At 40.9% G+C, this 22,837-nt stretch overlaps 2 protein-coding genes across 6 annotated transcripts in view; one reads left to right on the top strand and one right to left on the bottom strand.

Annotated features, from left to right (window-relative positions):
* Positions 1-1,483: 1,483 nt before the first annotated feature.
* Positions 1,484-19,331, bottom strand: ATP5F1C (ATP synthase F1 subunit gamma). Of its 5 annotated transcripts, none has more exons than XM_027121584.1 (10): positions 12,477-12,498; positions 12,267-12,301; positions 11,620-11,751; positions 8,423-8,627; positions 7,680-7,823; positions 7,491-7,555; positions 5,686-5,841; positions 5,200-5,296; positions 2,373-2,409; positions 1,484-1,628 (listed from the first exon to the last, which is right to left on the bottom strand). In XM_027121584.1, the coding sequence occupies exons 2-9, from the start codon at positions 12,283-12,285 to the stop codon at positions 2,403-2,405; spliced, it is 825 nt and encodes a 274-aa protein (XP_026977385.1). In that variant the 5' UTR covers positions 12,286-12,301; positions 12,477-12,498; the 3' UTR covers positions 1,484-1,628; positions 2,373-2,402. The 5 variants fall into 5 exon arrangements, with proteins under 5 accessions (XP_026977385.1, XP_026977383.1, XP_026977386.1 ...); XM_027121581.1 differs by lacking the exon at positions 12,477-12,498 and adding an exon at positions 19,249-19,331 and having other exon boundaries at positions 1,487-1,628; XM_027121582.1 differs by lacking the exons at positions 2,373-2,409; positions 12,477-12,498 and adding an exon at positions 19,249-19,331.
* Positions 19,332-19,526: 195 nt separating this feature from the next.
* KIN (Kin17 DNA and RNA binding protein) overlaps positions 19,527-22,837 on the top strand; it is a 37,690-nt gene continuing 34,379 nt past the window's right edge. The window contains exon 1 of the mRNA XM_027121580.1: positions 19,527-19,700. Coding sequence (XP_026977381.1) covers positions 19,587-19,700 — 114 coding nt within the window. The 5' untranslated portion in view covers positions 19,527-19,586. The remainder of the gene's footprint in view (positions 19,701-22,837) is intronic.

Raw genomic sequence — 22,837 nt, 5'->3', positions numbered from 1 at the left:
ATGAGGTAAGTACTATTTTAATCATCATTTTACAGATGATAAAACTGAAAGATTAAGTAACTTGCCCAAAGTCAACACAGCTGGTTAAGGGCTGAACTGGGATTCCAACCCAGTTTGCCCCAAGTTTATGCTCTTAACCACTGCTCTATACATCGAACGCTCGTGTGGCTGGTAAAGTTAAATCCTTGCTTAGTTTTATTTCTCAAGACCCCATGCTGCATCTGCAAGAAAGTAGTGGAAGTGCAAACTTTCTAACACAAATTAATTTGCAACACAAATGAGCTGATGTCACTCATAGGCAAAGAACTCTTATGTTTCAATGAGAAAAAGAGAAAAACTCACTTAAAAAAATGGGCAATGAATGAGTAGTCTATTGTCTTTTCACCCATCAGATCATTAAAGATTAAAAGATAGTCTCAGCGAGTAGAGGAAATCAATTTTATACACTTAGCACAAGTTTACCACCTTTTTTGAGAGCTATTTGGCAGTGTCTATTAAATTAAAAAATGTACATAGTCTGAGTCATTGATTCCACTTCCAAAAATTAAGAACACAGAAGTACTCGTCCAAGTGTGCAAACACTTCCCCAAGGATGCTTATTAACAATTATCCTTGTGACATTTCAGAGCAACACAGGTAAAGACCTATGAGCTTTCAGAGAAAAACAAATGTCACAAAGGCTCAGAAATCAAAATGCTTCTTGTAACATTTCAGGGAAGCTAGAAAATGACCCTGAGATTCTGTTCCGTTTATCTTTCCCTGGCAGCCTTCTTCTTAAAGTGGCAACACTGCTCTTTACAGGTTTGTGGTTGCTAATCCATTTTTGTATCACTTATTGTTCATTTTTATGAATAGTTATTGGCAAAATGATAGCATATGCATGTATTTATTTAATGTTTTTAAAAAGAGTAATATAAAGTGTTAAGTGAGAATGGGCTCTGTATTTTTTTATAGTTCTACAGTCTTTTGTAATTCCTATACTACTTTTGCAATAAAAGCCCTAAGCCGTCTTTTAAATAAATAGGAAAAAACCCTGACACTGTTTGGCACGGCCAGCTCGCTGTGTGGAATAGCTCACGCGCCCAATCTTAATGGTTATCTAAATGCGAATATGGAGTAAATATCCTACTGAAAGGTTTCTCAGTCCTTGGAAAAGATTTAAAAATTTATTTAGATTTAGTATATGCCTGAAATTCTACACCGTGCACATGAGAAACAGCAGATGACCTGGACAGCGCGTTTGCTTCCCTGTGCTGGCTGTTCTATGAAGGTGTGGCGCTCAGGTGCCTGGGCTGGGGTTGTGGCCTGGTGCCTCTTCCTTCCACTCTGACCCCACGGAGGCCAGGCTTTCCATGGCTGTTAGGCAACCAGAAAATCAGAGGAGCCTCTTCAACTATCTTCTTAATAGTAGCATGTTAATATTTTTAAGTGTTTTAAGATCTCATTTGGAAAACTGCTGTTCTCATATAATAAGAAAAGACAGTGATTTTCTTACGGTGAGTCATTTATTGTAAGATAATTTACAAATATCTCGCTGTCTTTACTAATTTAAACAGTGGACCAACAATTTCTTCTGACAAGGACAGCAGTAAGCTAAAAACAAAATCAGCTGGCTGAATCTTCTTTACCTGAAAAATAAAAGTACAGAACAAATAAAGATGTCAAGATATAATACATATTTCGGTGGGACTTAAAGAACTGACTCTACATAATAAAATGCTACTCTACACCAGTGGTTCTCAAATTTTGGTCTGGTGACCCTTTCATGGGGTCCGTGAGGGCAAAACTATTTTTATAACAATGTTACTTGCCTATTTTATTCTCATTCTCAGGTACACACGGTGGAGTTTTCCAGAGCCTATGTGATGTGTAATATCAGGACAGAATGAATACAGAAATGGAGAGAACTAAGCTATCCTCTGTGAAGTCAGGTATCAAAGCGTTCTGAGACCAGGAAATTTGAGAACCACTGCTCCTCACCAGCCTGTGTTTAATAACTCAAAAGCATGCTAATTCTTTTTTCTTTTTTTTCTTTTTGGCCGCACCACGAGCCATGTGGGATCCTAGTTCCCTGACCAGGGATTGAACCCGTGTCCCCCACAGTGGAAGCGTGGAGTCCCAACCACTGGACCACCAGAGAGGTCCCAAGAATGCTAATTCTTTATCCTTACAGTTTATTTAATATATCGAAGAAGAAAAAAGCCCACTAACATCACCCACATACTCCCACCATCTGGCTGCTGCTCTAATGGCCTGGCCATCTCATCTCTCAGGGAATCAGTTTCACTGTTGCCGAATTACCTTCAGTTCTATCTGACTGGGTTTCTTTTCTGACGGGGTAGGGGTGAGTGTGTGAAATATTACTACTTTACCTCTTGTCTGAGGATGAAACTCGAATTTCATTAGTCCCTGGGTTATTATATTAGAAGAAAAAGACAAACACAAAACAAGCAGGTCAAGAAACAATCCATGCTAGTTAATCATTTACAATTTCTGACTAAAAAAGCCCACTTCCTCACTCACTACCTTGAGTATATCATATAAATACTTACCAAAATATTCCCTTAAAACAGAGTTCAATGATTGTTACAAAAGGTCATAGACTTGAATCTGGTTAGAAGCAATAAAACCATGTTCATGCAAGTAGGCAGGACTATGAAAGCATACTTTAAACAACAACTTTTCTATAAACAGCATACAATATATTAAAAAATTTTAGGCTAGCAACTAAATATTTGGTACCTCAAATATTATGGTTTATTCATGCCTTTTATATTATTACCAAAGAGCCAAATGTGTCTGCATTAAAGCCTTTAAGCAGAAGAGCTGACAGGTTACAGAGCATGCAAGTCCATTCATATAAATAATCCACCGTGAGGTGCACAGCTAACTTGCAATAAATGATTTAGACTGCCTTTCCAGAAAGCGAAAACTAGTCAATTTCCAGTTATTTGAGTTCTTTTTAAAATTCTTGGTCTTCATATCCCAATCTCCCTCTCCTCATTTCTCTGGTTTTGCTACTTTTCAGCCAAGTCCCCGCATTCCTAATCAAGAAAGAGCCTGGTCCTCAATTCTGCAGAGGCTGTAGCCTCCGTCTATTCCGAGCATTCATTCCTCTTTTCCTGGCTCTCCACATCTCACAGCTCCCAGACCTTAAGAGCGCAGTCCAAACTTTCCCCCAGGCCTCTGCATGCACGCCACCCAAGAAGAAGTCAGCGTGGCTCCAGCAGTAGGAAGTACAGCAAGGAGGACACGAATAATACACTTATTTAATCCCTGTATTAGCCCCCGTGTCATAGAAAACAACTGCGTTGCAGGGAGAGTATCTTAACCACGTCTATCAAGCTGGTAAGCGGCAGGGCCGCTCATCACTGCACTGGACTCTGATGTTAACAGAGCAGTAGTGACCAGGCTGAGAGGTGGATTAGTCTTAAACTCACGCTCCAAAGCAAAATAAGAGAAGGAAGCCTGCTGGATCCAACCAACACTTATAAAACAGTCTCAACCAGTTTATTTGTGTCTCTGGCATTCTGCCCATTTCTATCCTCCAGAGACAAAAGGACCAACTTAAATGTCATCATAGTGATAAACCTTTCCCTGATTCTTAAACCTGGATTCACGTTTTCACATACCCAATAAAATGTTACTTCTCTCTCTGCTGAACTTCCAGGTCTTAATATATTTATGGCGGGCTTCCCTGGTGGCGCAGTGGTTAAGAATCCACCTGCCAATGCAGGGGACAGGGGTTCAATCCTTGGCCTGGGAAGATCCCACATGCCGCGGAGCAACTAAGCCCGTGCGCCACAACTACTGAGCCTGCGCTCTAGAGACCACGTTCCGCAACAAGTGAAGCCACGACACTGAGAAGCCCGTGCACCGCAACGAAGAGTAGCCCTCGCTCACCGCAACTAGAGAAAGCCCGTGCACAGCAACAAAGACCCAACACCGCCAAAAATAAAAACAAACAAATATATTTTAAAAAATGTATATATTCATGGCACGTCATTCATTCACTCTACAAATATTTACTGAGGAAGTATGTGCCAGGTGATGGGGCTATAAGACTGAACGAGACACTCCCTGTCCCAAGCCGCAGGAGGACAGACAAACAGAAGGGCAATTCCTAGTAAAACAGTGTAAGTGCTATGATGAAAGGAAGCATAGGAGGCTGCCCCACTCAAACCAGGAAGGGGGGATTTCTGGAAGAAAGGATTACCCCAGCTCCGTTAGGAAGGATAAACAGAGTCAGATGTACAATCAAGGGTGCAGGGGAAAGATGGCATTTCAGGGAAAAAAACATATGTGCCACTCAAAAAATACATTTTTTAATTTGGGAGAGAAATGACAAGGATCTGCGTGAAGAGGGCATAAAGGGGAAAGGGTCAAGGGATATTTAGAAGGTAAGATTTACAGAACTTGGTGACCAATTAGCAGGAGGTGAGAGAGAATGAGTCAAAGAAAACTTATGACATATTTTATCTTTCAGCATAATTATCTGCATTTTTTTCTTATCCTATTAGCACATAAATGCCTTGGAAGAAAGGATCACATCCTTTAACACCGTGCCTAGCACTGTATGAGGCATATAATGGGTGTTCAATTTAATAATTTTTAAAACAGAATTCCCATTATCGTAACCGTGGTTTCACAAACATTAACATATCTAGCTAGACAACCAAGACATTTTCTTGAGGAAAGTGGTATTTTAAGAACTCCTTATAAGACAGTACTGATACAGAAAACTTAATTTAAAAATTCCTGGACCCAACCACCATTCAATGATCTGCAGATTTATATAAAACCAAACCCCAAACCAGTCCTGTAACTCAGAAAGCCTGATTTATAATATTTTAAGTTCAAAGACAGATTTTATAAATGATACTGAATATTTATCATTCAGTATAAATGATACTGAATTATTCACGTCCTTATTCCTAAAACTTGAAGAAAGTGAAAGCTAGCAATATACTAATTTCTAAAAAGAAGAAACTGAGCCTGAATATTTCAGCTGAAACAATCAAAATACACCAGAGATCTCATTTTCATCAAACTTTATGTTCTACGATTAAGGAAACAAGATAAGCAATGGATCACTTCATCGTTAACAGACAAAACAAAACAGAAAACTTAAACATGCAAAGGCTAAACTAGCAGGCACAGATGAGACACGGCGTCTGAGGGTGACGCACAGTTACTTACAGAGCCGCAGCACCGGAGATGATTTCAATCAGCTCCTTGGTGATGACAGCTTGGCGGGTGCGATTGAACGTCAAAGTCAATTTGTCAATCATCTCAGCTACAAACAGAACAAAAGACAACAAGATCTAAAACTAGAAAAGAATACCTTTGTCACTAACTCATTTATAGACGTGTGTTGCTTAATTCAAAAATAAGATTGTTTCCTTTTGGGTACCCAAACTGGCCACTCAAAAAATTTTATGAAGGTAGTTTTGTTTCTTCCACGAGATACCTTTTCAAAGTACCTGCACACTTACTGCGTACCAAGTAAGATATTACTTCCTTTAAGGCAGAGAATATAATTTTTCTATCCTCACAGAATCGGTGGCAGAGCCCAGGACTAGACCCCAGCTCTCCTGCTTCCTGGTCCACTTCCAGAATCGCTAATGCCTTTTGACGTGAGGGTCTTCATGCTGCTTTCCATAAGGGAATTCTCTCAGCGCTTACAAGCATTCTTGCTGGCATTGTCCATGGCCGTCATCCTGGCACTCTGCTCACTCGTGGTGGATTCCTTCAGAGAGTAGTAGATGATGTTGGCCAGGCTGTATTCTTGGTAATTCTGCAGCACGTCAGCATCAATATCATCATAGATACTCATGCTCTCTGTTAAAACAAGCCATGGATTTCTCTGAAGCGATACAGCACAAAGACTGATTTAATCAAGACAGCTTCCTGGTAGAAAAACTCTTTATAATTACAGAGAAGTCAACGTAAGATTGGTTAAAGGACTCAGTTCTAAAATCTTCATCTATTTCCATACTATAGATAATAGATTTTCAAAAAATATGATGTGTAAACAAAGCATCTGATATTCTACTTCAAATGCTTAACTTCATAAAACTTAAGAAGTCCACATTTAAAGTAACAGCACCACATTTCACGGATACAAATCCTTTGGATGGTATCTAGCAGCGTGCTGGGCACGAAGCCACCCAACAGTCAGTGACTGCGTTTTTCAATAAAGAAATTAAGGAAAGAACTGAGACTCGTATAGTGTAATATAAAAATCCCATTTCAGCCATTTGATTATTGGGGAAATCTGAAAGTTTCAGGAAAATAAGGGAGGGAAAGCTTTTCTGAGAATGTGGAAGAGAGAAGAGTTAAGAGGCTGCTGTGCATTTTAGTAATTAGGCAGTGGAAACGTAGCAGCAGACTTGAAAATTCACTCATTAGTGTAAAGTGCTGAGACAGTACTGGATTTCATCAAATTTAAGATGCGGTGGATTATAACTCCTATTTTATGTACCATGAAGAAAGAAAATAACACAGCCAATTAAAAATGACATACTGAAAAAATACATATTGACTGGTAGAAGCATCCCAATTTCTAAGACGTTAAAATGTAAATGTGATAGGGACTTCCCTGGTGGCGCAGTGATTAAGAATCCACCTGCTAAGGCAGGGGACACGGGTTCGAGCCCTGGTCCGGGAAGATCCCACATGCCGCGGAGCAACTAAGCCCGTGCGCCAGAACTACTGAGCCTGCGCTCTAGAGCCCATGAGCCACAGCTACTGAGCCCATGCGCCGCAACTACTGAAACCCGTGCGCCTAGAGCCCATGCTCCGCAGCAAGAGAAGCCACCGCAATGAGAAGCCTGCGCACTGCAACAAAGTGTAGCTGCTGCCTGCCTCAACTAGAGAAAGCCCACTTGCAGCAATGAAGACCCAACGCAGCCAAAAAATAAAGATTTATTTAAAAATAAAATGTAAAAGTTATAGATTTATTTAAAAATAAAATGTAAAAGTTATACACCTATTACAGGAGAAATCTAATATACAGAAAGGGAAAATAAAATCAGTTCCTGAGTATTATTTCCAGGATGCATCACTGAGCAATGATCACTTTGTTTAAACAGCAAAACAAGAGAACTGAGTTGTTCAACGTATATTAGTTGTGAATAGCGTTCAAATCTCTATTCTAGAGCGTCTGTTTTGTGGTTAGGGAGGGGTCCCACACACAGATTGCAAAGCCAACAGATCATTCTAGCTTAGTTCTTCAACCTCCAAGGACAGAAATCATATCTAACGATGGCCTTCAATGGATATTTATTAAATTAATGAAAGAATGCAGTAAGAGTCGTCAAACAATAAATGTTTATGATTTCATGGAAGCCACTAATAGATGGTGATAAACAGCCCAACGTCATTTTTGTTACTGCTGAAAAAAAGCCACCCTGACAATCACTGTTTTCCTAAATGTACAAATCTCTCCTTTCTATAGGAAAAATACTTGTCATACAAAACCTACTTACCAGCACTTGCAATGGTACCAAGGGAAAAGATGGGCTTTTCTTCTGTCTTGTAGGAGATGACAGACCTAGAAACGGCAAAAGCAAATGTAAATTCCAAAAGTATAATTTTAAACTGTTAAGTAGACATTTACTTAATGGAAAAATCTGAACATAAACATAAAAAAGCTCAGATTTCAACATTTTTCTTGCCTGAATCGGTTAAAGACGATAGACCCTTCATCAAATTCATATCCAGAATTTAACAGTTCAAGGGCAATGACCGACGCATCCCCAAAGGTAGGGGGCCTTCTCCCCACTTCTTTGAATGTCACCAGAAACTGGTTAGAATGAGTCCTACAAGAAAATGAAGAGGTCACATAAAATAGTTTAACAGAATACTTCTGCTGAAAGAACAGAGAACAAGGAAAAAACACGCTCACTATGGATCAAGCTTTTTTGAGGGGGGCGGGGGGTGTTCACTGAGTTAAGGCGCCCCTGCATTATCGTGATTGTCCCTTTCCTTCAGCACCTGCCAAGAACTAAGGACTAACACCAGGCCCTTCCTGTCTTGCATTTCTCTCTGCCTTTACTTCTCTCCTTCCAGCCCTAATCAGCTGTCATTCATTTCTGGCATTTCCTGGCTGTGAGAGCTCCTTAGGGTCCTCGTTAAAAAAAAAACTGAAAAACGTCCCCCAAAACAAAAACCCATAGCTTCTGATATTCCTACTGTATTCCATTTATGGTCTGGAAGAAGGAAAAACAAAAGATAAATAGAAAACAGGGGAAATCTATCCATTCTACTATATTCTGGAAAAAAATTCAAAACAAAACAAAACCTCTGTGTATAAAATGGTAACCAAAAAAAGACACCTTGCTTAAATAAACTATCAAAGAAACTTCCCTTTATTCATTCTTGCGGCCTTTTAAACATAAACAATATATACTTAAATTACCTGTGAAGTATACTCCTGAGTTTATCACCAACTCCAACAATCTTAACTTCTTTCCCAGCTGCTGTGAGATTGGCCACCTCACTCTTTAAGTGTTTAGCAATCGAGGAATGAATAGCACCACAAAGCCCTCGGTCTGAGGACACACCGATAAGGAGATGTTTCTTCTTGTCTTCAGGCACCTTAATATCAGCCTTTTCATACAGAGCTAAAAAAAAAAATGTGTGTGTAATTACACTAAATACAGCAATAACCCTAATTTACAAAATGATGCCTCAATATAATCAAGTGTCTGTGCATGTATTTCATTTACAATCAGGCTAAAAACCATAAAGGTTTAAATCTCTATTAAGACAGAGGTTCCTAAGGGCCAAATTATCTTAAGTACTGACTAAAAGAAATTGCTAGCACAATTAAAAAACTTGTAAAAAGGCCAGACTTATAGAAGTACCAACTTCTCTAGACTTGCCAAATTTCTAAAGAACACAGATCTTCAGTGTACAACCAAAAAAGCAGAAAACAAATATTTACTGAAATGCTCATATAATCTACATAGCAAGCTTTTATGAAAACCGCTGACATTTAAATGATGGATGCCATTTTATTTTCTATTTATTTATTTTTGCTGGGCTGCGTGGCTTGCAGGACCAGGGATCAAACCCGTGTCCCCTGCAGTGGAAGCACGCAGTCCTAACCACTGGACCGCCAGGGAAGTCCCTATTTTTGGTATTACTAACAACCTCACTTTGTTGGTCTTCCAAGAAGCAGAAGGCAAGAGGTGTTTAAATAGGATAAAATATACATGGATTTTACTGGGGAAATGCCTGTGAGAGAAAATAGGAAGGGGGTCAGAATAGCCATCACACCAGGATGCCAGTCTGACCAGTGGGATGAAAGGTGTGGTGGCAGCTTCCTGGACCGCTGTACAGTTGAGGGAAAGTTCAGCGAGGCTGCCAGGGAGCCCCAAGTCTCCCAAGAACACGCCTACCTGAGTATCCCATCTGTGCTCAGGTGCTGGCCAGGAGCAGCCCGTGGGAAGCATGGCTTAGGTGCAAAAACACAGGACGATTCAGCAGCTGTGCTCACTCTAGTTACAAAGTGCATCTTCACGGCTGCCACATTCCCCACTTCAACAAAATTCCTGCTATCGCCTTTTTCAGTATAGAGCAGTAATTCTCAAATTTCAATACCTGAGGACCCTCCATAAAAAGCAAGGAGAGGTAAATACTCAACTCCAAAGTTTAGGGAAGTGGAGAAAATATTCCTTTTCAGTCTCTTTTTGTTTTATATTGTACAGCATAAAATGTCTATTTAAAGTTCTTAAATATTTTAAATGATTAGCCATTTAATATCTAGCAGTTAGTATTTTTTTAGTTTGAAGGACTTAGAAGCTGAATGGCAGCCTTGACTTGAATTTTTAATATCACACCACAAATACTATAATTAGATATCTGAGTCAATTTCCTTATTCGATAGTTTTGTGGTTATAGAGTTTTGAGGGGAAACAAATTTATTACACTTATTCATTTCAGCATGAAAGGTGAACAGTGAATGACTTTCACCTTTTCATAAAAATAGGCTAGAGTAATTTATCAACCTCTACCGGGCCGCTAACTAGGTGCTCAGTATTATGCTGGTTATAGAACAGGACTCAGGAGAGCAAACGGCTGGGGTTGCTAATGATTGCTAACCCTAACTTAGCAAGTCTCCATTATGCCTCCTAGGAAAAGCTGAATATGGCTGCACCACACAGCCTGCAGGATCTTAGTTCCGCAACCAGGGATCTAACCCGAACCCTGGCAATAAGAGTGCCAAGTTCTAACCATTGGACCGCCAGGAAATTCCCTAAATATGGCATTTTTAAAGCAAGGAGGCATTTCCACTGAAGCCTAGTGCCCTATCGTTTTCTCATACAGAAGTTTCTTTACAGCGTGCTTAAAAAAAAGCATGCTAGGGCTTCCCTGGTGACGCAGTGGTTAAGAATCTGCCTGCCAATGCAGGGGACATGAGTTTGAGCCCTGGTTCGGGAAGATCCCACATGCTGCAAAGCAACTAAGCCCGTGTGCCACAACTACTGAGCTTGCGCTCCAGAGCCTGTGAGCCACAACTACTGAAGCCCATGTGCCTAGAGCCCGTGCTCCACGACAAGAGAAGCCCGCACACTGCAACAAAGAGTAGCCCCTGCTCGCTGCAACTAGAGAAAGCCCACGCGCAGCAACAAAAACCCAGTGCAGCCAAAAATAAACATAAATAAAATAAATAAATTTATATATAAAAAAACTGATTGGACTACCCTGGTAGCGCAGTGGTTAAGAATCTGCCTGCCAATGCAGGGGGACACAGATTTGAGCCCTGGTCCGGGAAGATCCCACATGCCACGGAGCAACTAAGCCCGTGTGCCTCACTACTGAGCCTGCACTCTAGAGCCCGCGAGCCACAACTACTGAGTCTGTGTGCCGCAACTACCGAAGGCTGCGTGCTTAGAGCCCGTGCTTCCCAACAAGAGAAGCCACCGCAATTAGAAGCCCGCGTGCAGCAACGAAGACCCAATGGAGCCAAAAAAAACCAAAAACACTGATTAAAAAAAGCATGCTATAAATGCATGCTTAAAAAATATGAAGAGCACAAGAAAACTATTGCACAAGGTAATTTATATGTAATACATAGAGGCATTAACACACAGATGATACAGATACATCTTTTCTTCAATTTGGAAATAAGCAAATTTCTCCCTCTTTACAGCTAATGTTTAAACATTCCGCTCATGTACTCACAGTCATATCCATGACTACCCAGTCACCTTCCACTGCAGGGCACCCCCTCCCCACCCTGCAGTCCTAAAAGATCACATCACAGTGTAACAGGAAGAAATCAAGCATTCGAGTCTAATGCACTAAACTTCCAAGTTCTTTTGATGGTGTATTTAATAATCTAGGAAAATTTTCAGAATATCTTAAAAGTGAACATGATCACATACAGTGGTTAACAAATAGGTTCAGATGCCAAGTCACAGAGGTGTAGTTATGACTGCACTGGGCTTCAGTTTTTCCTATCGGCAAAGCGGGAGCTCTGACAGTCCCCACCCGCACAGGGCTGCTGTGATAGATGGGGGCCTGGAAGTACTCAGGACAGATGAGTCCTGAGCAGTCATCTCTAGGTTAAACGGTACTTAGTAATTTGTGACTGCACTCTCCTCTTACCCAAGGATCCTATTCCATACACTCGGGCTGGTTTCAGCTCCCTCTCAGCTCGGGCATATTTCGCTGCTGCTACCATTTTCATAGACTTGGTAATTTTCTGGATGTTTTTGATTGATTTTAGTCGCCTGGTAACTGAAAAATAGAAGTGCTGTGTTAAGATAAAGGAGTTACCATTTCATTTGTGAATTTATCGAAATATTTTCCTAAACTTCAAGGTAGAATAATTAGCAGTTAGACCTTCAATTAATAGCAGCTGCTAAACTAGGCTTAATGTTAGAGTACCAATAACTCAGACCTTGTGCTACCTGGAGAGGACAAGCAAAACGGCAACATAATAGTATCAATAAATTATGTATTTAAAACACTAAATGGTACTGAAAATGGCCTTTTGCCACATATTCCGTAATATTTTATACACACACACAGTAGTTTTTTCTAGTTATATCATTATCATTCTACAGACAACAGAATCAACAACCATGTGTCACCTCACATGGGTCTTTTCCAAAACAAGTTCAATGCCGCACAGAGATGACATAGATTCACTGTGTCCATTTTGACCAAATATGTAAATGGGCTAAAGCAGCACATTTTTATTTGTCAAAGTTTAGTTTTTCTTAATTCACATATTGTGATAAAGTACTTACTATCTTTCAAGGTTGCCATATTTCGAACTTGGATCCTGAGAATAAAGGTGGTAAAAAACATTTTAGTTTTTTGAAAAATAGCTCAAAGAAAAACTTTCAAAGTTGATAAACTGATTTAAAGAGTATCCCATAAAGAAATGATCTATAAGACTGAATGTGTATGTATGTGTGTGTGTGTGTGTGTGTGTGTGTGTGTGTATACATAAATACCTCAATACTGATACCAAACCCTACATCATCAAAGATCTCATTCTAGGGCTTCCCTGGTGGCGCAGTGGTTGAGAGTCCGCCTGCCGATGCAGGGGACACGGGCTCGTGCCCCGGTCTGGGAAGATCCCACATGGCGTGGAGCGGCTAGGCCCGTGAGCCATGGCTGCTGAGCCTGTGCGTCTGGAGCCTGTGCTCTGCAATGGGAGAGGCCACAACAGTGAGAGGCCCAGGTACCACAAAAAAAAAAAAAAAAAAAAAAAAAAAGATCTCATTCTATTTGATCTAACACAAAGTTTCCACTGAAGTCACAATGGCATTCACACATGCTCTATTCCCACCCCTATGTCTTTGCCTATATTGTTGCTGACTGCCTCAGTTCACCGAAACCTTTTCAAATAACCCTTAGGGTCAACTACACATTCTAACATGACCACATGTGTCAAAGTACAGTTTATTTAAACCAATTAACTTTTTCAACTCAATTCAGTAAGCTCTTTACTGAGCAGCTACTCTGCTCCAGGACATGGTCTCTGACCACAAGAAGCATACTATTACCTCATAAACAAGATTTATGCAAATTTAGATTTACATGAAATTTACATTAAATATTTTCGACAGTCTTTTAAAGTGCTGATGCATTAAAGTCAAAATGATATGACTTAAAAGTAATGTTGGTGAAAGATAAATTACGAGAGGATCCTCCTCTTACTGGTGAAGACACGTTATTGAATATACATTATCTTGTAGCTCTTAAGTCCATAAAGTACCTGTGTTGGCCTGGAAAGCTCCATGGGAGAAATGAAGAATCCATAAATTTGTGCATAAAGGAGGGCCTAAGGAGGGCATTCCTAGGAACTGGATGTAGTTTTGAAGCTGGAGACATAGCTTGGGTTAATAAGTTTAAATATTATTTTATAGGTACTGGAAAAATGATGAATGTTTCTAAGCCCACAAATCAGTTTAGTTTTTCAGTAAGGTATCTCCGATGGCAGTGAAAAGCACAAAATGATACCAAATGTTGATGACATGGAGGCCAAACAAGGGGCTTCCAGACAAGAGAAGGCAAGCACCTGGACTGAGAGGTTGGCAAAGCAACAGGAAACCAGATGTGAGAGCAAGCAGACCCAAAGGTTTCTAACTTAATGACCTAAATGAACACTGTTGTCATTTAACCAAGAGAGAAAAACTGGGTGGGGGAGATCTCCCTGGAGATAATGAAGTTTGAATTTGATTTAGTTTAAAAAACCATGCGACCAAGTGGAAATCCTAACCAGGTCTGGGAAACATATGAGGTATTGAGATTTGAAACAGATTTGTAACTATCAGTAGACATGGTAGTTGGTGCCAAAAAAAATAAAATTAAAAAAAAAAAAAGAAAAAGAAAGAGAATTAGAACGAGAAGCAGGGGGAATATGTCCTAATTCTATAAGGCCAGCATAACCCTAATACTAAAACCAGATAAAGACATTATATAAGAAATGAATTTTAGAGAACAATATCTCTCATGAACATAGATGCAAAAATCCTCAACAAAATATTAGCAAATGCAACCTAACCATGTATTAAAAACAATTATACACTACGACCAAGTGGGATTTATTCCAGGTATGTGAGGCTGGTTCATCATTCGAAATTCAAATATATAATCCACCACATCAACACACTAAAGAAGAAAAATGGTATCATCAATAGATGCAGAAAAAGGATCTGACAAAATCAAATGCCGATTCATGATTAAAAACCTCTCAGCAAATTAGGAACAGAGGAGAACTTCCTCAACCTGATAAAGAACATCCATAAAAACACCCCCTAAGGTTTAATGGTTAGAAACTAGGAGCTTTCCCCCTAAGACTGGGAACAAGACAAGGATGCCCTGTCTCACCACCCCTACTCAACATTGTACTGAAGTCCTAATTAATGCAGTAAGACAAAAAGGGAAACAACACGTATACAGGTTGGGAGGGAAGAAATAAAACTGTCTTTGTTCATAGATGACATGATCAACTACATAGAAAATCCCAAAGAATGGCCAAAAATTTAAAAAAAAACTGACAATACCAATGACGGCAAGAATGTGGGGTAACAGGAACTCTCACTGATCACCAGTGGTTATACAAAATGGTATGGCTACTTTGGAAGATGGTTTGGCAGCTTCTTACAAATCTAAACATAGTTTAAACATACAATTCAGCAATCATACCCCTAGATACCTACCCAACTGAGCTGAAAACTTTTATCTACATGACAACCTGCATTCACATTCCTATAGCAGCTTTATTCATGACTTCCAAAAACTGGAAGGAATCAAGATGTCCTTCAATACATGAATGAATGGACAAACAGACAGGTGCATCCATACGGTTGGAGCAGTATTAAGCAATAAAAATAAACGAGCCATCAAGCCACAAAAAGACATGGAGGAACCTTAATTGCATATCGCTAAGTGAAAGAAACCAATCTGAAAAGGCTACATACTGTATGATTCCAATTATAAGACATTCCAGAACTGAAAAAACTTTAGCAACAATAAAAATATCAGTGGTTGCCAGGATTTTAGGGAGAGATTTTTAGGGCAGTGAAACTATTCTGCATGATTTTGTAATGGAAGACACATGTCACTATGCATTTGTCAAAACCCACAGAAGTGTACAACAAAACGAGTGTCCTTAATGAAACTATGCACCTTAGTTAATAATGCATCAACACGGGTTCATTAATTGTAGTATACACTCCACACTAATGCAAGATGTTGATGACTGGGGAAAATGTCCAGAGTGGGGTGTGGGTATATGCAACTCTCTGTGCTACTCAATTTTTCTATAAATCTAAAACTGTACTAAAAAACAGACTAGAAAAAAGTCTATAATAACTAAAAAATGCAGGCTATAAGATATGATGCCATTTTTGTGATTCTATGTGTTTATGTGCACAAAAGTAAGTCTGAAAGTTCATAACTAGAACAGTTATTTTTTAAAAATCTCTTGACTTATGTATCTTACTACTGGTATTACTCAGCCATGGAGAAAGAAAAATAAAGAAAATAAGAGGAAGGAGATGATCTGGAAAACATTAGGGGTTTGGTTTTAAGAGTGGATCCCCCAAAGGCAAAGATAAAAGCTGTCAAACATTGACAAGCTCTGCTAGTTTCAGAGGGCAGACTTACCAACATAATGACCATCCCATGAACATTTTTTCATCATGGCACTTGAAAAGTAATATTTTGGGGATGATTTTCTTTTTTTGGAATAACTTTTTTGCCCATTCTAAATTTAGAGACTATAAAGAGTGACACTGGGACAGTATGGTCTTAGGCATGCACTCCAATTTAACTGACACAGGTTTCTAGTCAGAGTACATCATATCGAACAAAATCTGAACTGCATGCCATATCTGGATGAACACAGAATGTTCGGGTCTCCACATGTATCCCAAGTGAGAGGTATGCAGGAAGATACAGGATCTTTTGTGATTCTTTCTGCTGTGCACACACCCTAATTTCCCCAATTTTGAAGCACTCTCATGTTTAGACTTCATTTAATTCTAAACACGTCTATCTGTGTTACAAAGTTATTTTTTAAGTACAATTTGAGTGCAAAATAACCACGAGCTGATCTGAACTCCCTCTAGCGACAGACTGCTCTACTGAATATACAGCTTTTGCAAATGAGAAGATAAAGGAAGTTCTGTGTCAGTTTTGTGTTCTGGAAAATTGCACCATGTCCTAAAAAATTCTCGGGAGATTATCTGAGAAACTAGAAACACGTCAAATACAGCAGAGGGCAAATCGCACAGATAGATGGCAGACTACCATGATCTACTATGATCACACAGCAGGTTCGTGGGTGAACTATGTATCATTCAAAGAAATTACAGACAGCTTGAATGAATTTTAAGGAGTGTATAATGCTGAATAATATAAAAATTAAGGAAGAAGCAGCACCCACTAATTCCTAAGGAAAAGAAAATTATGAAGTATGGCTAATTCTAACACTGAATGCCTGGGTGAAAGTCCAACCCTGGCCTCTCCACCAAGTGACTCCCCAGAACTTTATCACCAACCATGACACACAATTCAGTCTTGTTAGGCTTCTAACCTTCTCACATTACATTTTATGTAGAACGTGTATGTATAAATTCGTTTTCATTTTTCAACTGATACATCTGGATCCTCACAAGCATTTTTCCCACTGTCCTTGGTTCTTTACAAATACTGATTCACTTAATCCTCACACTAATCCAATGAATGGGGTACTAGCATTACCCCCATTTAACAGAGGAGGAAATGGTACAGAGACACTGAGTAACTTGCCCAAGGCCACACCGCCAGGTGAGTGGTGGTCAGGATTCAAAGCCGGGCAGTTTGGCACCACTCCATCGGGTACACTACAGGCTGCTGCCTCACGTTTAAAAGTAAATATCTGCTATGTCAGCCTCAGATGATGGCCTCTCTTCTCTCTCCTGAAATGCCATCTCTCCCCCTTTTCAGTGTCCATAGTTCAACTTACAGCCTACTGGTTTCCTATTATAAAATAGTTCCATTTTAGATAATGTGGAAAACTAGGAAATAGAAATGTATTTCCCCCTGATTTGAGATAGAAAAATCACTCTTTCCCACCCCCAAATTTCTTATTTCCATTTTCTTAAATACTACTTTAAAAAAGTTTAATTTCCAAAAATTTAGGGTATTTTACTGACACCCTGAACAATTAAAACAACTTCACTGTAAGTTTAATTAAGCCTAATGTTTAGTTAATGTTGGTATGCTAACCTCCCTGAAACCAAAACTATAACAACAAATTGCATTTTAAAAAGCTTTCAATAACCAAAACACAACCAAGGAAATGCCTCTTTCTGGTTCTGCAAAGACAAAAGTATAATGTATTTCCCTTCCAAATTAATTCTGTGGCATGTGAAACATTAAGATGGCTTTAGTTTCTGAATTTAAAAGGCAATTATAGGGAGTGGAAGGGAAAAGGCAGAAGAGGCAGGAAAGACAGCAGGCACCTAGAGTGATGGAATGTATGAAAAGGAAGAGGACCAAGTATGCCTTGCAAGGTGGAAACTGACGTTTGATGAATATTCATAACCTAACAATTTAAAACCAACACTCCAAAGAGAGTAAGGTCAGGACTTCGACATTTATTTGCTGACTGAGGTTCAAGTCCCACCCCAAGCAGTAGTTGTCTCAGACCCAGCAAGCGCTTAAATGCTTCTTTACTAAAAGATCTTCAAAAGATCTTACAGGTTTTTTAAAAGTTATTTTTACAATTTTATGTAATGTATTTTGTCCTCATTTCAGAAACTGTCCATTTTTAAAGATCAACTTGGATAACTTAAAGTTCTAAAAATATTTACAGATAACATTAATGCACAGCAAGATGGGAAGGAAGGAAGGAAAGAGAGGTGATGTTTGCAGAGCACCACTGCATGTGAGGAAGTGTCCCACAAAGGTTACCAGGATCATGTCGATTTGTTCACCACGTTCTAGCACCTTCCACAGTGCCAACTTGGCGCAGGGCAAGCACCCAACAAATGTGCGCTGAGTGATTAAGAAATGGGACAACCTATACCAGTGAGACTCCAACTAAGGTGACTTCTTACTTCCCATGAATACTCTTTCAATATTAGGAGAAAGAAACTCTGAATTCCAAGGCAAATCCACTAACATTTGTATGTAGGTTTTTCACATCAGATTTAATTACTTCATTAAGCTGAAAATCTTTTATTGTTATAAACTTTTTGCTTAATGAACACATACCTATTTTAATTAATGCTTTATAGTCCCTTCTCATAAATTAGGTACAAAAATCTAGTTTAGTGGGGTGGCTCCTTAGAATTCTCCTTTACTGTGAAACCGGGGAAGTGCTACAGTCTATAGCTAACCCTTTAGCACTGTATCTGAAATCCTTCCAGACTCTGTCTAGCTTCATCACATCTCCTCCTATTACAGGGTACCATACAAACCAACGTTTGTCTGCCTATTCCTAGGCCTTCTAAGATGCTTTTTCTGGGGGGTGGGGGGAAACCAATGTTTAAAATCCCTAAAACTTGCATGGCAGTGAACAGATGACGCATAGAAGTCCATCTATCTCCTCCTCCTCGGGGCATTGGGACGATGTCATGACCTTGCAGGGTTACTGATTCAGCACAACGGTTTCGAGATAGTGCAAGGTCTCTTCCCCTTCCTCACCAACAGATATTTAAGGTCCCCTCTGCAACCCACGAGGGCACTTATTTTATTCACTTGGGCCCAGCAAAGCGCCTGCTACAAGGTCACTGCTTAGTTCGCGTTGTGCGTTACTGCGCTCTGCACCGGAGAGTTTCAAAAGGCGTCAAGGACAAAAAGCACACCTTAACCTTCCGCTGGACCTTTCCTGGGGCCCTCCCTTCTCCCACTTTGAGGGCCCGGGTAAGGCCTCCCAGAGGCTCGCCGCCTGGCGCGCAGCAGAGGCTCCCTAAGCATTTACTTAGTAGCTGAGAGGATCCAAGACTACCCTGAAATTAACTGGGCCCAAGGCCCCACTCTCGAGGACCCAGATAAGCACTCCTCGTGGCCCTCCCCCCGCCCTAGCCCGCCTCCGGAGACTTGGCGCGCCCTTCCCGGTTCCGAGCGCTTCCTGCAGCCCGGGCTCCGGGGCCTCTGCGGGACCCCGGCCTGGTCGGCCCTGCGACCCCGGGTCCGTCCCACTCGCCTCCACCCGCTTCCCCTGCCCCCTGCCTGAGCCCCTCCATCCGCCGCAACCCTCCCGTTCCCCCCGCGAGCTGCCATTACCATTGCGGCTGCACGGCCCAGGCCGACAGCCCTGCTAGGCCCACCGGAGAAAACATGGTGATTCCGGCCCTGCTGAAGGTCGGTCAGACAGGCCTCACCGCGCCTGCGCAGAAGCTCCCCACACGCCCCGCCCACCCCGTGGTCTCATTCAGTCTCGCTTCTTCACGCAGGATGGAACGAAGCCTCGCGAGCGTTGGGGGGGGTGGTGCCCAGGCTTCCGAAGCCCCACCTCCTTCAGACTAGCCGAGAGTATTTGTCCTGCCCACCCCCGCCAGCCCTGTTCCGCTTCCGGTCAACCAGGCTCTGGGTTGCGGAAAGTTGTTGCTGCGGAGGGCGCGATGGGGAAATCAGATTTTCTTACCCCTAAGGCCATCGCCAACAGGATCAAGTCCAAGGGGCTTCAGAAGTTGCGCTGGTATTGCCAGATGTGCCAGAAGCAGTGCCGGGACGAGGTAAGTGGGCCCGGGGCGGCCCCGTGTCCACCCCCTCCTCTCCCCGGAGGGACCCCGCTGGAGATGCAGGCTGAGGTCCCCGACGCCGGGGTGAGGGCCTGGGTCTCCAGTCCCTAGTCGTGGGGACTGCGCAGGGTGAGTGAAGGACTCAACTCAGTAGGGCCGTCCTTCCCTTCAGCCCCCGTCCTGGCGGGGAACCAGTGGCCTTTGACACCTCCTTGTTTCCCAGTCTAACCCCAAAAAAGAAGTGAAGTAAGAAAAGGTTTTGCAGCCCTCGCAGAAGTGACCCCACTCAAGTCGTCAAGAAACGGGGGGTGAACAGTGCCGAGCCGGACGCCCGGGAGTGACAGTAACAGACGTCTCGGACTTGACGTGGCTCTTAGACATGATCAGGGTGTACGCCTCTTTTCGGGATCAGATGAAAAAGGAGAACTAAGCTCTTGCACACTAGTCACCTAACAAGCATTTATCGAGCACCTGCCATGTGCCAGGACTAAGATGTTATTGCGAGTGAGATGTGGCCTCTGGAGTCAGAATCAGAATTAGGAAGCCGACAAGTCACATTGTCTCTGCCTGTTTACTTATCTGAAAAGTGAGAATAGTAAGTGTCCCTACTTGTAGGATTGTTGTGAGTTTTAAATGAGTGAATTATGTGTAAGGTGGCTCAAGGGGTCTTTGAGCAGATCTTGAAAAAACTTCGCTGTGCTGTGGAGTTTACATTTTTCCCCATTATTTAGATGGATGATGAAGCACCTGGAAAAATTGAGAGCAGGCTAGTGACAGGATCACGTTTTTCTCTGGAGATTGAATTGGGTAGGAAAGGAAGAGCACTGGGCACTTGGAATAATCTAATCCAGTGTTTCTGCAAGTGAGGGATGAGATACTTTAGGTGGGCCTCACGTTGAATAACATCGATACAGTTATTCTCTTTCATTTCTCTTTACTACTAGTCAAGGTAAAATTCTTACACAGAAAACTAGAGACTAGTACCGGGAACATCCATATATCCACTACCCAGATTTAACGCTCTAAGTTTCACTTAACATTTTAAATACTTTGCCATGTTTCCTTTTCTCTGAAATATGTAAAGTAAATTACAAGCATCAGGGTATTTCACCTATAAATATTTAAATACGCTCCTCTAAAATATTAGGATATTTTTCTATATAGCCACAATATATGTCATCACATGTAACAAAATTAATAAATATTTCTTCATATCATCTGGTGCATATTCCATAGTCACATTTTCTCAATTGTTCCCATAAATGCTTTTTAAACAGTTTTTTTAGCATGGGGAACTATATTCAATATCCTGTGATAAACCATGATGGAAAAGAATATGAAAAAATTATATATGTATATATAAATACATATAAGTACATATAAATACATATATATATGTATATATAAAAAGCTGAATCACTTTGCTGTACAGCAGGAATTAACACAACATTGTAAATCAACTATACCTGAATAAAATAAAGTAAAAACAAACAAACAAAAAAACCCAGATCCAGTCAAAAGCTATACATTGGATTTGGTTATTTGAACTTTTTAAAAAATAGACTATTTTTTAGAGCAGTTTCAGGTTCACAGCAAAAATGAGCAGAAGGTACAGAGATTTCTCGTACCCACCCTGCCCTCAACATGTACAGCCTCCCCAACCATCAGCCTGGTGCAACAGAATGGTACTTTTGTTACAATCAATAACACTACATTGGCACATCATTAGCACCAAAGTCCATAGTTCGTATTAAGGTTCACTCTAGGTGTTGAACATTCTGGGGCTTTGGACAAATGTATCATGACAAATATCCACCATTATAGTATCATACAGAATAGTTGCATTGCCCTAAAAATCTCTGTGGTGTCGGGTGTTAGGACTTTTAATTCTCTCTCAATTTTAAATTTAAAATAGAATTCCCTCCCTTCCCCTCAGTTGTTTTTCTTGATATTGACTTGAAGAGGCTAGGCCAGTAATGATCCTAGAGGATTCCCCCTGTAACAATTAACTTTTCTTGTGGTTGTCGTTCGTCTTCTTTCTCTAACTCTTGTAGTTTTTGTAAACTGGAACTTAGGTCTGAAGGCTTGATTAGGTTCAGGTTAAATATTTGGGAGCAGAATCCTTGATAGGTGACCCTGTGTATATCACATTGCATCAAATAAGGAAGCCCATGATGTCTGGTAGTGCTAAGAAAATTGAGTACAGTTGACAGCCTGTAAAGTAATGTTGGAAAGTAATATTTTCCCCTTTGCAAGAGCAAGTACCTCTGGGGGAACTGGTAACAAATACTAGTGGAGTGTGGAATCGTGCCTATAGCTCCAATTTCCCATCAGCCTTTTACTCATGTGTTTTAACATCTTTGCTTGAGTCACTTATTTCATTAGAAGTTGAAAAGTGGTTATTTTTCTAGTTCTTTTTACATTTATTGTTGACCACCATTCTTTTGAAAAAATGAGCTTTTTCTCATTAACTAGGGTTATTTGGTTATCCTCAAATGTTATCCTAAAATAGAATTCCTCAGGGAAAGAGAAGACACGTTTGATTCTCTCTTTTAATTACTACTTTTCAGAGTAAGACACTTGGGGTGATTCTGACCTGTTTGCCCTCACATCTGTTCATTGCCCTTCCCTGCCTAGGGGAGGAGAAGCTGACCCCTACAAGCCCCCTCCCCTGTCTCTGTCTCTAATACCGGAAGAATGAGGGGGAGGGAGGTCAGATCCGGAGTATTCCCCTCCTGCCCATCCACTCCCTTGAGTTTCTAGAATTTAATAACATTATTTTGCTTTCATCTTACTGATTTATTTGTAATTTATTGGAAGTGGTGCTGGTTTTTCGTTTATGAGACTGATATCAAGTCTCCTTTTAAGACGCAGTTAAGGAAGAGTAATGCATAGGTAGGGCACAGAAGAGGCAAGAATTGTGTAGGCATCTGTGGATGACTGAAGATTAGGAAACTGCTCTAAGCAAGATTGAGTGTTGAAATCAGGGCAGTGGCAATAGGATTGAGCCGAGGGACTGGGTAAGTTATTAGGTCGGCGGAGTAGACGTAGTGCTGGGTGGAGGTAGAGGACTCTGGGATGCTGTCCTGGGTCCTGGCCGGGTGACGGTACAGGACAGTGCTGTTCACCAA

This window comes from Aethalodelphis obliquidens, unplaced genomic scaffold (genome assembly GCF_003676395.1).
Source record: "Aethalodelphis obliquidens isolate GAN/ISIS:26980383/991018 unplaced genomic scaffold, ASM367639v1 scaffold23, whole genome shotgun sequence".
In the NCBI taxonomy this organism is placed as follows: domain Eukaryota; kingdom Metazoa; phylum Chordata; class Mammalia; order Artiodactyla; family Delphinidae; genus Aethalodelphis; species Aethalodelphis obliquidens.
The sequence above is the reverse complement of the archived record's forward strand: the minus strand, read 5'-3'. Positions and strand labels throughout refer to the sequence as shown.

What these genes read in the sequence shown, in the direction of transcription:
- ATP5F1C (XM_027121581.1), bottom strand. Translation starts at nt 19,304, where the DNA reads ATGTTTTCTCCGGTGGGCCTAGCAGGGCTGTCGGCCTGGGCCGTGCAG. An exon ending in GTATGGAATAGGATCCTTGG is followed by an intron (nt 8,628 to 11,619) that starts GTAAGAGGAGAG and finishes TTTTTTTTTTAG; the next exon opens with CTCTGTATGAAAAGGCTGAT. An exon ending in ATCGTCTTTAACCGATTCAG is followed by an intron (nt 7,556 to 7,679) that starts GCAAGAAAAATG and finishes TGCCGTTTCTAG; the next exon opens with GTCTGTCATCTCCTACAAGA.